Consider the following 19,716-nt stretch of genomic DNA (forward strand, 5'->3'; position numbering starts at 1 on the left):
CAAGCCCAGCTGAAATCATCTGAACCCAGCCCAGATCAGCTGAACCCCATAAACTCGAAAGCCAAAATACTGTTTATTATTGTATGTCACTGACGTTTGGTGGTGGTTTGTTATACATTATTCTGGCAATAGGAAACGAATACATATGAATTTATGTCTCACATACTTTGGACATGTTCTCAGGAGGGACCAGTCCCTGGAGAAGGACATCATGCTTGTAAAGTAGAGGGTCAGTGAAAAAGAGGAAGACCCTCAACAAGATGGATTGACACAGTGGCTGCAACAATGAGCTCAAGCATAACAATGATAGTGAGGATGGCACAGGACGGGCAGTGTTTTGTTCTGTTGTCCATAGGGTCACTATGAGTCGGAACCAACTCGACGGCACCTAACAACGACAACAACTCTTGCCAAAGCAGACAAAGGAAAATTTTTACTCTTCTGAAGGCAGTTTAGGTTTCTGATAGGGAGGGAGAATCGGAACGAAGCACAGAAGTCTGGAGCTCCAGGAGTGGGGGTGGGGCATTGCATTACATCTTGAATGTCTCAAAAAGACCTTGTACTTAGAAGGGGGCTCAATAAATATCTGTATTTGATTTGTGGCACATTCTTCCCACTGAGTCAAGTACATGCTGAGGCTAGGACTTGGCACACATGACATGATAGAGTCCACCATTTATAGAAAAAAATCCATTTATTTCCTATTTAGAAAACATTAAAAGAAAGTGCCTTGGGTATAAAATCTAAGGGTCTAAGGGGTGATCAGTCAGGAACACACATATATCACTTTTGCACCCTTCAGTCATTAGTATGTCGTGCCAGGAAAGTGGGTGCTGGGAGGTTTTGGACCAGCCTAAACAGAAGGAGCCACAGAGCTCTCTGTATGTAAGAGTTCAGAGAAGCGGAGAGTACGGAGCAGGAAAGGATGGGGGAAAGAAGTGGAGCAGGAAAGGATGGGGGAAAGAAGTGAGGCAGGAGGGCAGTACTGGGGTCTGTACGGGGGACGTGGCAGTGTGCAAGAGGGAGGCTCTTCCTTCTTCAACGCTGAACACACTGGCCTGAGCCTGTCCTGGGAAAGCCAGCCTGCTTCCTTATGCACAGGGCCAACCCCCGCCCCGCCCCCCCCCACTTCAGAGCAGCAAATGTGGCTTCTGGCAGGAAGGAGAAGCATCCATCAGTGGGACGAGAAGAGGTCACCTTTGGACTTGCAGGAACTCCTTGCGCAGCCACAGAGAGTCCTGGTAGAAGCGAGGATCCCCCAGCCTCACAGCTGTCCGCTTGTAGAAGTAACAGTATAGCACTGCCGCTGTGGGTAAGACACAGAACAGAGCCCCTGAGTATTCATTTCAGGGTAAGAACAGGTAAAGAGGCTGAGGGGCCTGCCTCCTGATTTCCCACCATCTCCCAGCAAGGGCAGAGGGTTGTAACCTCTCCTGCTTGTGGTATCAGTGTTGACAGGGCTGTCCCAACCATCCCATACCACCTATGAGGGGCTGAGGAGCCAGGGCCAAGGCCCTCACTGCCAGAGCCATATGTGAGATCGAGGTTAAGCCTGAGGTTGGTCTGGTCCTTACCTAGTCTCTGAAATACAAATAGTGTTTGAAGTCCATCTGTCCAGACAAAGCGGTTGGAGGTTTTCCAGCGTAAGTTCTGAAGGAGATATGAGGAGACAGGGAAAGGCCAGATGAGACCCAAATATCTCCAATTTGGTTAGCTGCAGATATCCCACTTGGTTTAAAATCATGCTAATCTTAACTCTCTTTTCTGTCCACAACCCCAAGGAATGCTTCTCAAAGGAGACCCAGCTCCCTTTTATGCTGCAAAGGGAATATCCCTTTAACCCTGAGGGAGGAAGTTTGAACTAAGCAATTTATCCTCTTTCACTCAATAACCTGTGCCAAGGGGAAATGATTCTCAGGAGTTCAGCCTTGAAAATCTCAGGCTCAGCTCCTGTCAGATAAAGGCTCGGTGCACTAAGGGTTTAATCAGATTACCAGCTTTACGGCACAGCCAGCGCCTGTTTTGGCTCCAGGAACCAGAGCCCGGACAGTCCTCTTCAGGAGGCACCTGGAGGCACTGCTCTGCCGCCTTCCTGTCAACTCTGCTCTCCCATGGAGTCACAAGGCAACCTCAGTCTAAGAAGGTGGCTTCAGAAAAAAGGTGACTAGGTTTTAAGGCCCTGAGGTTTTAAGGCGTTCAATCAAAATGAGTACATGAGAAGCAGATGAGACCCAAAGAGATGGAAGAATTTGTGAAGCAGAAGAAATCTGAGACCATGAAAACTGGATCTGCCCTGAGGCCTATGTTAGAGCAAAGGCCGGTCCTCCTAATGTAAGAGATGGGGACGAAGCAGGGGGCACTCTTGACTGGCTAGTTTCCAGCAACATTCCCTGCCTGCAGCACTAGTCACCGGACACTGATGCCTAATACCCTGAATTAGCACCCACACGCCATAACAGCCAATGAAACAGATTTAACTTTTTGTTTTAGCCCTGGTAGGGGCACAGGTAGACTGAATGTTCAAGAAATGTCCTCGACTCTTGGATAACGCTGTTCTTCCACACATAATGTTGGGCAAAAAAAGTGCCTCATGAAACTTTCTGTGCCTAGCTTTGGATCTGACCACTTTGATTTCACCTGTTTCCTATCCAGGATTCTGTGAGAGGTAAAAGAATGATTCTTCTCATAGGATGCTTTATGTTATGCTGGGTTCCCGGAAGAAAGCGACTGCTAGCCCTTTCAGGATTGAGAATTCAGAGCTGCACTCTTACCATGACCCAGACGTGAAGGGAGATGCTGAGGGCGAAGTACACAGCTGTCAGGATGATGGTCCCTTTGAACTTATGGAACAGGAGGTTGACCAGGCCAGCCTGGAAGACGAAGGTGTTGAAGAACATGAGGAAAATGATGATGATGTTGAAGAGGATTGCAATATCCTGGATGCTGCAGACACAATAAGACAAGATACAGCCAAATGGAGGTCTATGTGAGGACCCAGTGCTGGCCCTAAATCCTGGGGGAACCATGAAGTCTGTCCTTTCCTTGGGATATAGTCATCTGAAACCCCCCCGAGACAGCATGGGCTTTGGGACCCAAACGATATCAAGCTACAATTACTTGCTAGCTCCATCAGTTGAAATGCAGTTCACAGACAAGGCTTTCTTGCTCTGACACTCTTGACTCAATATACCTACTAGGTACTTTTGAGGAGAAGCTTATATCCTCCTTATATCCAGCAAATGCCAGCCCTGTCACATAACCTGGTCCCATCAGTTTCATCTAGCAAGACCACGATGCCCTTCCCCCTGATTTTTGCATGGCTGGCTCCTGAGTGCCATTCAAGTTTCAGTCCAAATGTCCACTCTTCAGAGAGGCTTTCCTTTAACCATGTTGCCTCAAGTAGTCCTTACCTCCCCACCCCAGCTACTTTATACTTGTTGTATAACATCTATCACTATTTGAACTTATTTTTGTTTATATATCCATTGTCTCTTTCCTCTAGAAATAAGCCCCACAAAAGCAGGAACTTGTCAGGTTTACCATGCGACCAGAACAGTGTCTGGCAAGCCAAAGAATACTTGTGAATAAAGGGAGATTGTGTCCAAGACTGTGGTTTTCAGTTTAGAAACTGAACTCATCATCTAGAAATCATGGTGGAGGATAAATGCCAACAGTTTCAGTCCCATGGAGTCATCCTATAATTGCCCTTTTTTTAGCCGGCCGTTTTGTAATCCTCTTTCGTGGCAATGGAAGATAATACTTCTACTCACAGATGGGGAAAATGATGGGGTCAGCACTCTGTCCCTTACTTCCTATGTGAACTATTGCCCTTATCCCCAACCCCTGTTAGAAGGATATAAAAACAGGACCTGTGACCATATCTATGCACCATGGAGTACTCAGGATGATGCTAAATTTTATTATCCCTGATATTTCTCTGTTAATACCTTTAAAATGCTAAATCAGGTCTGTCAGGCCTCAAACTGCTTGGGTTCACCTTTCCAGACCCACCCACTGAACTCACATGAAGAGCACCAGCTGGATGACGGGAGCCATTCGGAGGAGCTCCGAGAAGGAATTGACAAAGAGGTCATAGGACAGCAGCAGGAACTGCAGAGAGAGCACCAGGCTGTAGTTACTGGTCTGGAGCATCTTCCTTCTGCTCTCTTGGGCCTCCAAGGGCACATTCCACAGTTTTCCAGAAAACAGCCGCCAGATTTCTCCTCAGCACTGAGGGAGAGGCACCTAGTTCCTCCAAATCAGAACTGTTTCTCTTGCACTAAGGCAAGGGCCTGTTGGGGTAACAAGAAAGAAGAGGTTAGAAATAATGTTACTACCTTTGGTGACAGGAGAGATAATACACAATATGGGGGGAGTTAGCACAATATAATCAAGGTAAAGACACTGAAAGGTATGCAAGAGTAAAAGGCAACAACAGTAAATACTAATACATATACAATCCTGCAACAGTAACAACAAACAATAATGTACGAATAGATACATAGGTAGATATGTAAGCTGTACAGGGTGGGAGGGCATATGAAGCACACACACATGCACATGGTACAAATATACCCATATATGCAATAGTATACACAGGGGACACAGTCATGAAAACTTCTTAGCCATAACCATATACCTCCTGGGACTGAAATACTGGGCTTGAGGGCTAGGGACCATAGTCTCAGGGGACATCTAGGTCAACTGGCGTATCATAATCCATACAGACAATGTTTTACATCCTACACTGGTGAGTAACGACTAGTGTCTTAAAAGCTTGCGAGCAGCCATCTAAGATATAACAATTGGCCTCTTCCTGTCTGGAGCAAAGAAGAGTGAAGAAAACCAAAGACTCAAGGAAACAATTAGTCCAAAGGATTAAGGACCACATGAACAACAGCATCCACCAGCCTGTGAAGAACTAGACGGTGTCTGGCTACCGCTACCAACTGCTCTGACTGGGACCATGATAGTAGGTCATGGACAGAGTGGGAGAGAAATGTAGAATAAACTTCAAACTCGTGAATAAGACCAGACTTACTGGTCTGCTAGAGACTGGTGGAACCCCGAGAGACTACGGACCTTAGACACCGTTCAAGCTTGGAACTGAAATTACTCCTGGAGATCATATTATAGCCATATAATAGACCAAAACCAAACCAAACAAACAAAAAAAAAAACAAACTCCTTGCCGTTGAGTCGATTCCGACTCATAGCAACCCTATAGGACAGAGTAGAACTGCCCCATAGGGTTTCCAAGGAGCACCCAGTGGATTCAAACTGCTGACCTTTTGGTTAGCAGCCGTAGCTCTTAACCACTACACCACCAGGGTTTCCATATAATAGATAGGCCTGTAAAATGAACAATAACACCAGTGAAGAATGTACACCTCAGAACAATCACCTACAAGAGACCTAAAGGGCATCATTTGCCCAAAAGCAAGGTTCGGAAGGAAGGCAGGGGCAGGAAAGCTGGGCAAATGGAGACAGGGAACCCAAGGAAGAACGGGGGAGAGTGCTGACACATTCAGAGGTTTGCAACCAATGTCATGAAACAAGCTGTGTATAAACTGTTGACTGGGGAACTAATCTGCTCTGTAAACTTTCACTTAAATGTTAAAAAAAACAAACAAACATTAATACACTAAATGCTGGAGCCCTGGTGATGGCATTGTGGTTAATGAAGAGCTTGGCTGCTAACCAAAAAGCTGGCAGTTCAAATCCACCAGCCGCTCCTTGGAAACCCTATGGGGCAGTTCTACTCTGTCCTATAGGGTCACTATCAGTCGGAAGCGACTCAATGGCACCTAACAACAACACAATATTTATTGAAGACCTACTGTGTGCCAGGTACACTCTAGGTGGTTGGGATGCATCAGAAAACAAAACCGACAACACCCAACTACTCTAGTCGCTCCTAGGCAGGGTTTCAAAACAGTTCAACCCCTGCTGATAATTTGAATTTCTAACAAGTTCCCAGGCAATGCAAATGCTGCTGGTTAGGGACCAATTCTGAGAACCACTAGTAGAGCCTGTAAAAAAAAACTCATTGCTGTCGAGCCAATTCCAACTCATAACAACCCTACAGGACAGAGTGGAAGTGCCCCATACGGTTTCCAAGGAGCAGCTGGTGGATTCAAACTGTTGACCTTTTGGTTAGCAGCTGAGCTATTAAACACTGTGCCACCAGGGCTCCACTAGTAGAGCAGTGGTTCTCAAATTTTATTATGCATAAGAATCATCAGGGAATCTTGTTAAAATGTAGATTCCGATCCAGTAAATCTGGGGTGGAAATGCAAATTCTCAGCATGGGTTCGAACTACAACAAACCAATTTGAAGCCCCGCTTCTAGGGACCCTCACCCGCAAATCTTTCTCCATGCCTCGAACTTTCTAAACCCAAAGCTCTTGAATTCAAAGGAATCTAGGGGAACAATAGAGAAGAGTAACTGTCTGGGCAGATAACAATGAAAATTATAATAGCAGCAAACCCTAATACAGCACTTACAATGTGCCAGGGACTGTTGAAAGCACTAGCATTATTTAAGCCTCACAATAACCCCACAAGTAGAGATACACTATTATGTTCCCCATTTTAGAGATGAGAAGACTGAGGCTCAAAGTGGTAAAATAATTTGTCCACGGTCACATAGCTAGTAAGTGGCAGAGCTGAGACTCAGATCTAGGCAGTCTGAGTCCAGAGTCTGTGTTCTTAGCCACTGCACTACGCAGCCCTTGTATTACTGACAGGCCGATAAGTAACCAGGGAGCAAAAATGTTAGCACAGGAGAAGGAAGTGGGAAGTGGTGGAGGCAGAAAAAGCTGAGAGGAAATATTGCTCTCCTGTAAAACTTAAATCTTTCAGGTTATGGTAGCAACACAGTGACTCAGGTAAAGGGACCTGGGCCTTTATTTTCATATTTTCCAAGGTCCAGAAGCTGCTGGGGGAGGAGTGTCCGGTGACCCCTGCTGGATCAAATCGATAATCAAATTTTAAAATGCTTTGAAGTGCTAGAGAGTGATTAACATCTGCAGAGTATTTTGCAATTTGCAACCTCTTTTCATATTTATCTTATTTAATCCTACAGTCATCTTGAAGGGTAGCCATTACTATGCTTATAATTCACATTTTACACTGACGCTCTGAGAGGTTAAGGAACCTCGTCCACATCATCAGGTGTAGAAGTCCCAGCTTCCTGGATGTATGAACGTGATCTCTCTGAACCCAGTTTCCTCATTTATCAAAGAATATTGATAGCCATTGTCTTAGTTATCTAGTGCTGCTATAACAGAATTATCACAAGTGGATGGCTTTAACAAACAGAAATTTATTCTCTCACAGTTTAGGAGGCTAGAAGTCCAAATTCAGGGTGCCAGCTCCACGGGAAGGCTTTCTGTCTCTGTTGGCTCTGGGGAAGGTCCTTGTCATCAATCTTCCCCTCATCTAGGAGCCTCTCAGAGCAGGGACCCCGGGTCCAAAGTAAGAGGTCCACTCCCGGCTCTTCTTTTCTTGGTGGTATGAGGTCCCTCTCCTCTCTGCTCCCTTCTCTCTTTTATATCTCAAAAGAGATAGACTCAAGATACAACCTAATCCTGTAGATTGAGTCCTGCCTCATTAGCATAACTGACTCTAATCCTGCCTCATTAACATCATAGAGTTGAGGATTTACAACACATAGGATAATCATATCAGATCACAAAATGGTAGACAATCATACAATCCTGGGAATCATGGCCTAGCCAAGTCAACACACATTTTGGGGGGACACAATTCAATCCATAACAGCCATCAACCATGTACCAGACACAATATACAACTTGTCAACCAAGAGAATTCCCTTTAATCCTCGCAACAACGCAGCAAGGTGGGAAAGAATGATCCCTATTCCACAAGGAGGACACACGGTTGGGGAGTTCACCTAATTCCGCCGGGGTCATACAGCTCGCAAGTGAGCAGAGCCAGAATTCATAACCAGGTCTGACGCCAAAGCCCAGGGCTCTTGACCATTACTTCACGCAGGGGCGGATTAACCAGTAAGCAAGGTATGCACGGGATTACTTATGATTACTTACTAATCTGTAATGAACGATTTCACATGGGTTTCACCATTAGTAAGTACGCACAAATTAGTCTAAGTACGCACAAATCAGCCCGTGCGTACCTTGCTTATTGGGCGCTCCGGACCTCACGGGCCACCACAGAGGGCTGTTGTGACGATCCGTTATATAGACACGCACGTCGCCGTTCCACTCAGTTTAGGGCAGTAGTGATTCACATGGTAACAAAAAGCTCTTCAGTTTGTCTACTGCTACCTGCCGCGTTCCCTGTATCCCCTGACCAATCCTCTTCACCCTTCCCAGTCCACTTAAAGATGTGGTTACCTTCGCAAAAAAAACAAAACCAACAACAACAAAAATCCTGACTTTCGATCACTTTACCCACTACTCATTCACTCCTCACCTCAAAGAGCCGTCCTCGGTTACCATGGGGACACCGTCCTGGCTTCCGGAAACCGGTCTTAAGTCCCGGAAGTAGATGGGGGACGCGGGCTCCGTCCGCGTCGTTCTACTAGGGGTCTTCGGCTTTCTTTCCCGCCTCTATGGCCAGCTCGTCGCCATGTTTGGGCCCTCGCTGCCCTGGGCCACCCTTTCCCTGGCTCCCCCAGCGTTGCCGCCTGCTGACCAGACCTCCCTGCCCACGCCGCGCGCAGCTCTGCTGAGAGCCAGCCGCCGCCGGGAGGCTTCGCGTCGACCCGAAAATTTCCGCTCCCAGGGGATGGGGGCTGAGGGACAGGCAGGCCCGTCGGGGCACTCCTGGTCCCTGGAACTTCGGGTTTGGGGTAGAAATGCCCGTGGAGTAAAGGGAAGGGAGGAAAGGGCGGCACCTTGGCCCGCTGGCCTCCTCCAGCAACTTCGGGGCTTGGACTTCATTTCCCAGGCGGCCTTGCGCAGGACCGGAAGTGTTGCAAGGCTGTAAGAGGGCGGGCCGGCCATGCCGGGTGTGTGCGGCTGCCCTTGACAGCCCTGGCTCAGTTTCCCGGGGGCTCCGGAGATAGCAGCGCCGAGTGGGGACGAGGCGGATCTCGGAGGGAGGAGGCTTCCCTGCGTCCCAGTGTGGTTCAGGAGTAAGAAAGAGCCCAGGCTGGGAGTTCAGGGATGTGGGTTCAAGTGCTGCCTCTGCTACTACCTCGCTTCGCGCTGTCAAAAACCCTCGCTCGGTCGCAGTTTTCTCTTTTAGAATATGGCCACCATTCTCCGTGCCCTTCCTTCCACAGGTGGTGGTTATAAAGACACGAAAGACAGCAGGCGGGGCCCCTCGCCCTAATGTTCATCCAAGGTTAGCTGGGACCAAGGACCCAACAGAGGAGTCAGGAATCAGCCCCCAAGTTTCTGGAACTGTTCTTCCGTCATTTGAGCCAGACCTGAACACAGTCTGAAGGGCGGGTTTGTAATCAGTCTGGTGCTAAGGGGGACCTTGCTTATCTAGCTCCTGACTAGGATTCTGAACTCTTCATTCCTGAGTCCCAACTTCCTCACCTGAATTCACAGAAAGCTACGTTTGGACGTGAGGAATCCTGGGAGCTGAAGGGGCGTGGACTTGGATCCCTGTACCTGCTCTGCCACTCACTTTGGCTCCTACTATTTTGAACCATAATATAAGGGTTTATGACTTGAACTCCAAGTCTGGTTTTTAGGATTCCTCAAGTTCCCTTATCCATCTGAGAAGGGTGAGTCACAAATGACCTGTTCCTTTATCTGTTTATAGTTCTAAAGTAACATTGTAAGAGTCTGGAACAGCCTTTTTCTACGAGTAAACACTGAACCGGAGGGACAGTGTTTCGTTCTGTTGTACATAGGGTCGCTGTGAGTCAGAACTGACTCGATGGCATCTAACAATAACAAACACTGAATGGGAGGTACCCATTTCTTACCCCTGAACCTGATCTGTTTTAGCTCAGCCAGGATGAATCCTTTCTACCAAGGGATTGGGGAGATATTTGGTTGGAGAGTAGACTTATTAGATGAGGGTTGACAAACTGCAATGCACAGGCCAAATCTGGCCTGCCTGAATAATTTTTACATTTTTAACTGATTGAAAGAGCCCCAAAATAAGACTATTTTGTGACATGTGAAAATTATATGGATTTCATATTTCAGTGTCTAAATAAAAGTTTGATTGGAACACAGCCATGCTCACTTGTCTATGGCCACCCTTGCATTACATCAGCAGAATTGATGACATTGCTGTGGCAGAGACCATATGGCCTGCAAAACCTAAAATATTTACTGTCTGACCCTTTCTTTGTAGAAGAGTTTGCTGACCCCTGCCTTAGAATGGGGCTCTACAAAACGAGGGCAGGATAGGAGACCAAACCGTGATGTGCACATCCTGAAATCATAACACAGCCTGCTCTCCTAGAACAAATGACAGGATATTCTAAGCATTTGTAATGTTCACTGCCTTCACTCTTCCTTTTTCCCTGCTTTTGCTTTTTATTTCAGGCAAAGGGAGGGCTTATCTGTGCACTGTGAGCAGAATAACATAACCTCTGAGCCCTCTGTTAAGAAACTCTCCCCATTATCTATTCCAAGTCACTCAGAGAGCAGTTATCCAGGCCCTTCCTGCAATCGTCTCTTCTAGGGGTGGATACAGTCCTTTGGGAGCTATATTTACTTTGCTTTTGTCTCTGGTGACCTGAAACTTCCTCTGCCCTACAGGAATTAAGGGAACAGCTCTGAGGCTGGGTGCACATCCATGAGCCCAGTAGTTGAATCACGAGGCTTCTAGGAAGCTGGTGGGATGATTGTCTTCTGCCAGCCTCAAAGGAGTTTGTTTTTCCCCTCCAGCTCTTGGGCCTCTTTCTTAAGGATTACTGCCGACGTGGATCATCTTGTGAGAGCCCAGTGTCTGTTCTGGGTTTAGGTGAGCACCTGGCATGGGGAGAGCTGACATGGTATGGAATCTAGGCCGTTGAGAGCCCTGAGCACAGGGAACACGAACTTCAGGTTTTCGTTAGTAGTTGGGATGAAATGCTGTAACAGTAACTAAGAAGCGTATAATACTTTACTCTCACAATATCCTTTCACTCATTTTCTTACATGATCTTCTGACAATCTGTGATCAAGGAAAAAGCATGGGGCTTAAAGCCAGACAGACAGATTTTTAAACTCTTACCCATTTACTGGGTCCTAACACCCTGGTGGTGCAGTGGTTAAGAGCTCAGCTGCTCACCAAAAGGTTGGCAGTTCAGATCCACCAGGTGCTCCTTGGAAACCCTATGGGGCAGTTCTACGCTGTTCTGTAGGGTCGCTATGAGTTGGAATCAACTCAACGGCAATGGATTTTTAACGCTAGTTAATTAATCTTTCTGAGCCTAAATTTTCTCATCTATAAAATGGGGATAATACCTCACGGGGTTAAGACGAGTAAATGGGATAATATGTGTAAGGTTTTAGTGTGGTATCTGGTCATCCATAACTGTTGTTAGTTGCTGTTGAGTCAACCCTTGACTCATGGTGACCCCATGTGTTACAGAGTAGAACTGCTCCATGGGATTTTCTTGGCTATAATCTGTATGGAAGCATATTGTCAGGCCTTTTTTCCAGGGAGATGCTGGGTGGGTTCAAACTGCCAACCTTTCTGTTAGCAGTCAATCACAAACTGCTTGTACCCCCCAGGCTCCTTGTTCATCTCTGGAGTTCTATAAACAGTATTCTTATTATTGTCATGTCTTTCTTGCAGATGAGAAGACTGAGTCCTACAGGTGTTAAGTGATTTGCTCAAGGTGCATTGGTTAATAAGAATTGCCGCCAAGGTGACTATTCTTTCAGCCTGCCACTAGGTTTAAAGGGGAGGAACCAAGTGTTTTATCTCCTTGGGAGTTATTGGATATTTTAGGGGCCGACTCTTCTTTCTGTTATCTGCTTCCAGTTGAAGGACCTCAATTGCAGGAAGCCATATTGTCGCCTTCTTGGTGTGAATGTATGGGCCTGGCTGACTGCCTTGAGGGCTGGGCCCATGCTGCCAACACATTAGCTGAAAGTAGGGGCATTCCTGTGGCTTTGCATACCTGCTTGCCAACCCCCATGCCCACTTGCTTGGCTTTTAAGAGCAGGTGCACAGGGGCCATACCCGAACCACAGTTGGCTTCTGAGTTTATCAAGTACATGTGGAAATCTCAAAATAAACCTCCTGCTTTCTAGACCGTGAGTTCTTGCTTCCTCCTTTCTCCTCTGGACTTGCCACAGAGGAAGAGAAAGCAGAAGTCTCAGGCCTAGGGAGAGCTGAATGTATCACTTGATTCAACATGCAGCTTGTGGGGACTCTGAAGTGAGGGCCTGATCTTACCTCTGCAATAAGAGGGTTTGTCCCCAGGAAGTTCCTCATCTGGAGAAGAGCATTTCTGTAGAAGTGGGAGCCCGTGGGACTTACAGCTAGCTAGCCTATAGTAGTGTGTGTGTGTGTTCCTTTCAGATGGTGCCGTTGCCTCCTTACCTTAGAACTGAGGGCCTGAGCATTTGTGATCTAGGCTGGATTTTGATTCCCATCCCTTCTTTCATTCAGATGTCCAGTTCTTCTAGGTGGTGGTTCTTTACCTTCTGGTTCTTTACCAACCAGAACCAGCTTTACATGGCCTGTGAGGGGAATTAGTTCCAGGGCTCTGGGCCCAGAGCCTTGGCACCTGGCTGCAGCAGAAGAGGTGCTCTCCAGGGCCAGCCACAGCCTGAGCTTGCTGCCCTGTGCACGGCCAGGTGCTCAGTGGGGCTTACTCAGTGTCTGTAACCAGAAATCTGGCCAAGAGTGAGGTCAGCATTGCCTCCTTTAGCCAGTGTGTGGGGTGCAGCCGAGCCAGCAGGGTTATGTGACTTCCTCCTCTCTCCTAGAAGTGCTAGAGCAGAATGGCTGTGGGACGGTTTTACCTGTCCTGCCTGATGTTGGGGTCCCTGGGCTTGCTTTGCATCCTGTTCACCATCTACTGGATGCGGTACTGGCATAATGGCTTTGCCTGGAACGTCAGCGACCTCAGGTTCAACTGGCACCCGGTGCTCATGGTTACTGGCATGGTGGTGCTCTACGGAGCTGGTGAGTAAGCGGTCAGCATGGGTAGGCATGAGATGGCCCGAGCCTGGATGGGCCAACACGTTCCCTCTCCAGGGCTGGCCTTCGTCAGTGTTGGGTTTGGGGCTATGGGGGTGGGATTGGTTGAGCTGTCACTGGGCCCAAGTGTCATTTGGGGGAAGAAGTGGTAAGAAAGGAGGCATGTGAGAAGGACAGTTTCACGAGTACTCTAGGGCAAGGTCAGCAAACTTTTTTGTAAAAGGGCCAGATAGTAAACATTTTAAGCTTTGCAGGCCATGTGGTTTGTGTTGCAACTTTGCAACTCTGCCATTGGATCATGAGAGCAGCCATAGACAGTTCATAAATGAGTGATCATGGCTGTGTTCCAGTAAAAATTCATTAACAAATACAGGGCCAGATCTGGCCTGGGCAGTGTAGTTTGCTGATTCTTGCTCGAGGGAGTAGGAAGTTGAAGCCACTCATGGCAGAATCAGGCCCCTGAGTGAGAGATCTACTTAGTACCCCTCCCAGACCCAGAACCTGTCTTTTACCATCTTTGCCCCAAGCATTCAGCACTGTGCCTTGGGGCCCAGGTGAGCCTCATTTTTCCCACTTGTAAAAATGGGAATAATGATGACATTGATAAATAGCAGCTTACCATGTGCACTTCGCATACATCATCTAAGTTGGTTCTTACAACAAACTTGTGAGGTAGGCTTTATTGCTATTCCCATTTTACAGATGAGGAAACTGAGCCTTAGAGAAGAGAGGCCAAATAGCTAATAACAGGCAGAACCAGGATTTGCTAGATCGTCTGACCCTTGACAACTAATCTTGGTTGTGAGAATCAGTTAGATAAAATAATAAACGTAAAAGTGTTTGTTACCTGCGAAACTCCGCACAAGCTAGGTTTATGATTGTAATGACTGAATGGCAGGTTCAAGGAAGCTGCTCCTCCCTTTGGATCACTGTCGCTTCTCTTCCTCCTTCATGGCTGATGGGAGGAAAGAAGATGCTGAGGAATTGATACTGACATCCTAGCATTTCCGTCTTCTTCCCATCAGGAGGTGTTGGGAGGCTGTGTAGGATCATATCAGGGTGGCTCCCCTGATGTAGGGGGAGGTCGAGCCTGGGGACTGCTCTCTCCTGCAGCATCGCTGGTGTACCGCGTGCCCCAATCCTGGGTGGGGCCCAAGCTGCCCTGGAAAGCCCTCCACGCAGCCCTCCACCTGCTGGCCTTCATACTGACGGTGGTGGGGCTGGTAGCCGTCTTTAGCGCTCACAACAAGAAACATATCAGTAACCTCTACTCCCTGCACAGCTGGGTGGGGATCACCACCGTCTTCCTCTTTGCCTGCCAGGTGAGTTCTCTCTGCCCTCCTCCTCTAGGTTCCCACAGCTCAGCTTTCATTTGCATCAGCACCAAATATTCACTCTTCTCGTTACCTAGAGAGAGCTGTGCAGGGCACGTCTGTAGCGTCAGCAGAGCATCACCCTGCCCCTGCTCTCACCCCGGCACACTGCCCATCTGTCATCCTGGAGGCCCCTGTGCTGACTTGGTCATAGCACACACTGTGCTGGCTCTAACAGCCATCTTTCCCACCTTCCCACTCCGACCTTTTTTGAACCAGCAGCAATTCTAGAAGTGGTTTCCGTATTCTGATGTCAGCCCTATGCAAGGGAGGAGTTTTAGGAGCAGCATCTGGAAGGAAGCAGAGATGAACAGTCGGGTTTGCTGGGACAGTGGGACTATAGCTAAGCATTCCGTTTAGTGTTTTTGTCGTTGCTCTGACGTTTGTGTAATAGAAACAGACAGACCACAATGAGGACAATGACGAAGCTAAGTGTGATGGCAGGGCAATGCCTGCTGGGAGGATTTGGAGTTGGGAAAGAAGAGTCCATACAGAGATGGGTCGGAGGCTCGGGGGTGGGTGACAGTGTGCCTTGGGCCACACAAAGCACTGTCAGTTGCTCCCTCGTGTCCACAGTGGTTCCTGGGCTTCACCATCTTCCTCCTGCCCTGGGCGTCCCCGTGGCAGCGCAGCCTCCTTAAACCCATCCACGTCTTCTTTGGAGCCTTCATCTTGTCTCTGGCCATCGCGTCTGTCGTTTCTGGCATTAATGAGAAGCTTTTCTTCAGTTTGTGAGTGAGATGGGGCACCTGATCCCAAGATGGAAGGGAGGGAATAGGGTCTTTGAAAGACACACGCTATGATCACAGGACCCATCCAAGAGAGGAGAGCCTTGGGCGTTGGGCCTGTTCCTGATGTGGAAGGTAATAGAACTAGTCTCTTTTTAAGTTTAGATTGGTAAATTGGTCAGCAAATATTTATTGAGCATCAAATTGATTTAGCATCTACTTTCATAAATGGCTGTAATCTTTACAGAAGCAGGTTGCCACATCTTTCTCCTGCAGAGCAGCTGGTGGGTTCAAACTGCCAACCTTTCACTTCACAGCTTAGCACTTAACCACTGTGCCACCATGGGGGGGGTTCTTCTCTGTCCTATAAGGTCACTATGAGTCAGAATCAACTCAATGGCAATGGGTTTGATTGTTTGTTTTTGTTTGTTTTTGTTTTTTTAATCATAAACAGTCAAGCGCTGGGCTATTAACCGAAAGGTTGGTGGTTTGAATCTACCCAGAGGCACCTTGGAAGAAAGGCCTAGCAATCTACTTCCAAAAAGCCAGCCATTGAAAACCCTATGGAGCACAGTTCCACTCTGCAACACATGGGGTTGCCACGAGTTGGAATCAACTCGACGGCAACTGGTTTAGTTTTTCTGTGTGTGTGTGTCAAACTGCTCTAAGTACTTTACATTTAATCCTCTCAACTGCCCTACGGCATTGGTACTGTTGTCATTGCCATTTACAAACTGGGGAACCAAGACACAGAGAAGCTAAGTAACTTATCTAAGGGCACACAGCCAGCAGTGGCAGAGCTGGGATTTGACTTAGGCAGTCTGACTGCAGAGCTTGCATGCCTAACCACTCCTGTCCTCCATTTTTTTGAGGCAGTGGGGGCAATGAAAAGCAAGTAAGATTTAGGTCAGGCCTGGGCTTAGATCTTAGTTGTGCTGTTTAGTCGTTGTGTAACTTTGGCCAAATTAATTTCACCGCTTTGAGCCTCAATTTTCTCATAGGTAAAGAGCATTTTATAGATTTTTGTTTTGGGCATAGGGACTTAGGAGGTAAAAGGTAACTGTAATTCCAAGTCAGAGGCAGTTCTGGGAAGACTCTCCCTATCTTAGTGGCAGTGAGTCTCCTGCTGGGTAAAAACGGGTGGAAAAGTCTCTAGAGGGTCATTGTTTTTTTCATCTTCAGGACAAATGTCACCAAGCCTTACTCCAGTCTGCCCAGTGAGGCTGTGTTTGCCAACACCACTGGGATGCTGGTGGTGATCTTTGGGCTGTTGGTGCTCTATATCCTTCTGGCTTCATCTTGGAAGCGCCCAGAGCCAGGGATCCTGACCAACAGACAGGTATGGGTTCCTGGTCCCCATTGCAGGGTAGGGTAGGGCCAGGTCTAGAGACGGGTCATCCAGGAAAGGCTTGGGCTTCACCAAGAAGACCAGCCCAGTACCATGGTGGGAAACCAAGCAGCACAAAGGTGGTGTTAGGTTGGCTGATGGGGACCACCAGTATCAAACCAGCAGGCCCCAGGGATTGTGGCTACCAGGGGCCTGTGGCCTGTCCATTGGGGGTAGACAGAGAATTTAGTGAGGTGAAGTATGGCCTTATCTTCCTCAAGGAAGGGCTTGAGCATGATGGGAGTACACAGTGATTTCTGCACTACCAGCCTTGGGGCTAGTCTGGTGGGACGGGAGCTTGGTGACAAGTTGAGTGCTTGCAGCAGGTCTTGCCTGTTCCTGGCCACTCGGCCACCTGACAGAATGTGGTGAGATGGTGACCAGGCTGAGGGACTTTGGGGCTTCCCTGACAGATCTGGTGGCTTGGGCGGGGACCACACTGCAGCTCAGCCCTGGTGTGACTCCTGCAGGTCAGGGGCTGTTGTGACGCCATGTCACTCACCCCCGTGCATCTGCCTGTCTTTCCAGCCCCTGCTGCATGATGGGGAGTGAATTGGGCAGGGGCTCCGGAGCAGTCAGCGCTGCAGTCTGTCCTCCCCTCAGAAGCTCTCTCTACTGGGGCTCCCGGCTGGTGTCAGCAACAGACTTCCTGTGGGCTCGGAGCCCACGCTTCTCGCTGCTTCCCCATCAGGCCTGCTGTCTCCAGCCCCTGGCAGCCCATCTGCTTTGCTTGGTGGCTTTGGTTTCCGCACCCCTTCTCGGCATCAGCGTCTCAGGTCCCCCATGCACACCTCCCTGGCTGCCCTGTGCTGCTCCTGCTGTCTCTGAAGATACAGGTTGATGTCACCTGAAAATCCCTAGGGATATGGCAGAAGATCCTGACAGTTCACACGAGCTGGGACCCAAGTGCAGCCTGTAACGTGGAAACCAAGGGTGGGGGCCTTCAGTGTTCCCCCTCACAGGCGCCCCACATGGCGTAGGCTTCATCCGCCTGTTATTACCACGCAGCCCCACCTGGATGTGAGCTTGGGAGGGGACGGCAGGAGGCAACTGAAGGAGAGGAAGGAGGGCAGCTGAAGCCGCTTGTGCAGACAGAGGGGAAGTTCTCAGCTGTTGTTTCATATGGCTGCATTTTGTCTGTGTGATGTGATCACGTGGCTCCCTCTACCTCTCCTAGCTGCTGCTCCAGCAGGCTGGCCAGCCTTTCCCTGTGGCTTACACGCCTGTGGCGATCAGGCAGCCCTACGAACCCTGGTAACCTGCTCTTCCAGGAACAGACCACCTGTCCCCAAACGTCCCCATAGAGATAAAAAGCAGAAGGAGTTGCCGACTTCCTTTATTTCCTCTTGCTGGCTCAGGCCTTTCCTCCCTTCCCCTGGCGGGTTTACCCTTGCTGCTCTTGGAGGGCCCTGCTGATTTCCACTCTCTGGCTCACCATGAAAATGTGATGCCAAAGTTGTGGTACACTGAGCCCGGCAGAGCCCTGGGTACCACTGCCGCCTTCAGGGGTGTCCTTACCACAGTGGCTGCTTGCCTGGCTAAACCCAGTCTTCTGGGTCATGCCGAAGTAGGGGCTGGAGCTCTTCTCCCAAGGAGAAGCGGGTGGAGAGGCAGGAATCCTGACCCTCTGCTGTGTGCAGCCACTGTGACTTTCCTGCCTTCTCCTCCAAGTGAACCCTGTCTGGGCCTAGGCCCATCTTGCTGCGCTGAGGAGACAAGTGGCCTGATGCCCGGGGTTCTGAGCCCACATGCCCTCTGCTGAGCGGATGCTGGCAGAAGAGCTGTGGCTGCACTTTTTGATTGGGACGAAGCCTTCAAAGCCATTGGGATGGCTGCCATGCACCTGTGTCACATGGCCAGCTCACCCTCTCTCCATGTGTAGGCACTTAGCTTGTTTATGAAGGAGCTTGATTTTCATTAAACATGTTTTTAAGAATCAAAGCTGCCTCTGCTAAAATAACATTTGGTTATGTGGGTCCTGGAGCAACTTATAAAAGCCTAACATTTGGTTATATGGGTCCTGGAGCAACTTATAAAAACCTCAGGACAAGTCAGACTCAGGGAGGGCAAACCAGGAGGCACCAAGATCCACGTGACCAGACTGTCTGGATGGAATCACATGTGATAGAATCATACACCTGTGGATGGTCCTTAATGATTTTTGACCACTTGGAAGGGTCTAGTATTTTTCCTATCTATAGATCTAGAAAACAAGACTCAAAAAGGGTAAGTGACTTGCCCGAGAGCACCCCACCAGGAAACGGCAGAGTCGGGATCCACAAGCTGGTTTCAGCCACCAGAGTCTCCGTCCCAGCTGCTGGGAACACGTGCCTGTGCACCATTCTGATTTTATAGACTCTGGGAGGCTGAGTAATCAGGTCTGAGTTCACGTAGCGGGTGTGAAGCAGGGCCAGGATTCAAAGTCGTGTCTGAGTCCACAGCCCGGCCGTTAGCCGCTTCCCCACACCGAGGACATGCCAGGTGTGCACTTGACTGTCTCCACTGTGCACCAGGTTCAACAGCCCATCCTCACCAGGTGCCCTCAGTGTTGCTCCAGAAAGAGAACTGAGGGCTGGCTCAGGTGCAGTTTCTGATTTCTTTCCCTTCTGGTGCCTCATCTGCCCATTTCATTCCCAAAGCAGCACTGGATTCTGCTAGCTCGGCACTGAGAAAAGCTTTCCCGTCAGTCTTACGTGCACTGCGTGTGGTGTGTGTACTGGAAGGACAGGCATGAGGATGCCGGTGGAGCCAGCCCAGCTGAGCAGACCCTGCCTTGGGGTCTCAGCCGCTAATGGTCTGGCCAATAGGAGATGGTCATGACCCCTCCAACCTCAGTCCCTGGGACACTGGTGGGCCCACCTGCTTAGATGCCTGGAGGAAGGTCACTGGAGAGGAAGCGGTTGGTTGCTGTTTCAATGGAGTTTATTTGCTTTCTTTTCCCTACTGGTTCAGATTCAGGTGCAGAGGCCTTTCAAGGAGAGAGTCTTAAAACCAGATAGTGTTGGCAGTTAGAGGCTGTGCTGCCAGCCCAGAGCTGACTGGGGCCAGCCCAGATGCGCAGGGACTCCACCCTCCCAGAAGAGGGGAAGGGCAGTGCTGATGAGGCATCTGAACCCTCTCTGGGCCTTTG

At 48.9% G+C, this 19,716-nt stretch overlaps 2 protein-coding genes across 4 annotated transcripts; one reads left to right on the plus strand and one right to left on the minus strand.

The window, feature by feature from the left end:
• Positions 1–1,177: 1,177 nt before the first annotated feature.
• On the minus strand, positions 1,178–8,593 carry TMEM138 (transmembrane protein 138). Its single transcript, XM_004383868.2, has 5 exons — positions 8,461–8,593; positions 4,025–4,292; positions 2,772–2,943; positions 1,575–1,650; positions 1,178–1,306 (listed from the first exon to the last, which is right to left on the minus strand). Exons 2-5 carry the CDS (start codon positions 4,150–4,152, stop codon positions 1,194–1,196), a joined length of 489 nt encoding a protein of 162 aa, XP_004383925.1. The 5' UTR covers positions 4,153–4,292; positions 8,461–8,593; the 3' UTR covers positions 1,178–1,193.
• Positions 8,594–8,973: 380 nt separating this feature from the next.
• LOC101349654 (cytochrome b ascorbate-dependent protein 3) lies at positions 8,974–19,136 on the plus strand. Of its 3 annotated transcripts, XM_023738270.1 has the most exons (9): positions 8,974–9,124; positions 9,275–9,727; positions 10,848–10,923; positions 11,743–11,815; positions 12,885–13,083; positions 14,212–14,420; positions 15,048–15,202; positions 16,382–16,538; positions 17,115–19,136. In XM_023738270.1, exons 5-9 carry the CDS (start codon positions 12,900–12,902, stop codon positions 17,136–17,138), a joined length of 729 nt encoding a protein of 242 aa, XP_023594038.1. In that variant the 5' UTR covers positions 8,974–9,124; positions 9,275–9,727; positions 10,848–10,923; positions 11,743–11,815; positions 12,885–12,899; the 3' UTR covers positions 17,139–19,136. The 3 variants fall into 3 exon arrangements, with proteins under 3 accessions (XP_023594038.1, XP_023594037.1, XP_004383926.1); XM_023738269.1 differs by having other exon boundaries at positions 8,974–9,727; XM_004383869.2 differs by having other exon boundaries at positions 8,974–9,727; positions 12,888–13,083.
• The last annotated feature ends 580 nt before the right edge of the window (positions 19,137–19,716 follow it).

The sequence above is a fragment of the Trichechus manatus genome, unplaced genomic scaffold, assembly GCF_000243295.1.
Source record: "Trichechus manatus latirostris isolate Lorelei unplaced genomic scaffold, TriManLat1.0 scaffold00113, whole genome shotgun sequence".
Lineage (NCBI taxonomy): Eukaryota > Metazoa > Chordata > Mammalia > Sirenia > Trichechidae > Trichechus > Trichechus manatus.

What these genes read in the sequence shown, in the direction of transcription:
- TMEM138 (XM_004383868.2), bottom strand. Translation starts at nt 4,152, where the DNA reads ATGCTCCAGACCAGTAACTACAGCCTGGTGCTCTCTCTGCAGTTCCTG. An exon ending in ATCCAGCTGGTGCTCTTCAT is followed by an intron (nt 2,944 to 4,024) that starts GTGAGTTCAGTG and finishes TTGTGTCTGCAG; the next exon opens with CATCCAGGATATTGCAATCC. An exon ending in ATTTGTATTTCAGAGACTAG is followed by an intron (nt 1,307 to 1,574) that starts GTAAGGACCAGA and finishes TCTTACCCACAG; the next exon opens with CGGCAGTGCTATACTGTTAC.
- LOC101349654 (XM_023738269.1), top strand. Translation starts at nt 12,900, where the DNA reads ATGGCTGTGGGACGGTTTTACCTGTCCTGCCTGATGTTGGGGTCCCTG. An exon ending in TCTTCCTCTTTGCCTGCCAG is followed by an intron (nt 14,421 to 15,047) that starts GTGAGTTCTCTC and finishes TCGTGTCCACAG; the next exon opens with TGGTTCCTGGGCTTCACCAT. An exon ending in GAGAAGCTTTTCTTCAGTTT is followed by an intron (nt 15,203 to 16,381) that starts GTGAGTGAGATG and finishes TTTCATCTTCAG; the next exon opens with GACAAATGTCACCAAGCCTT.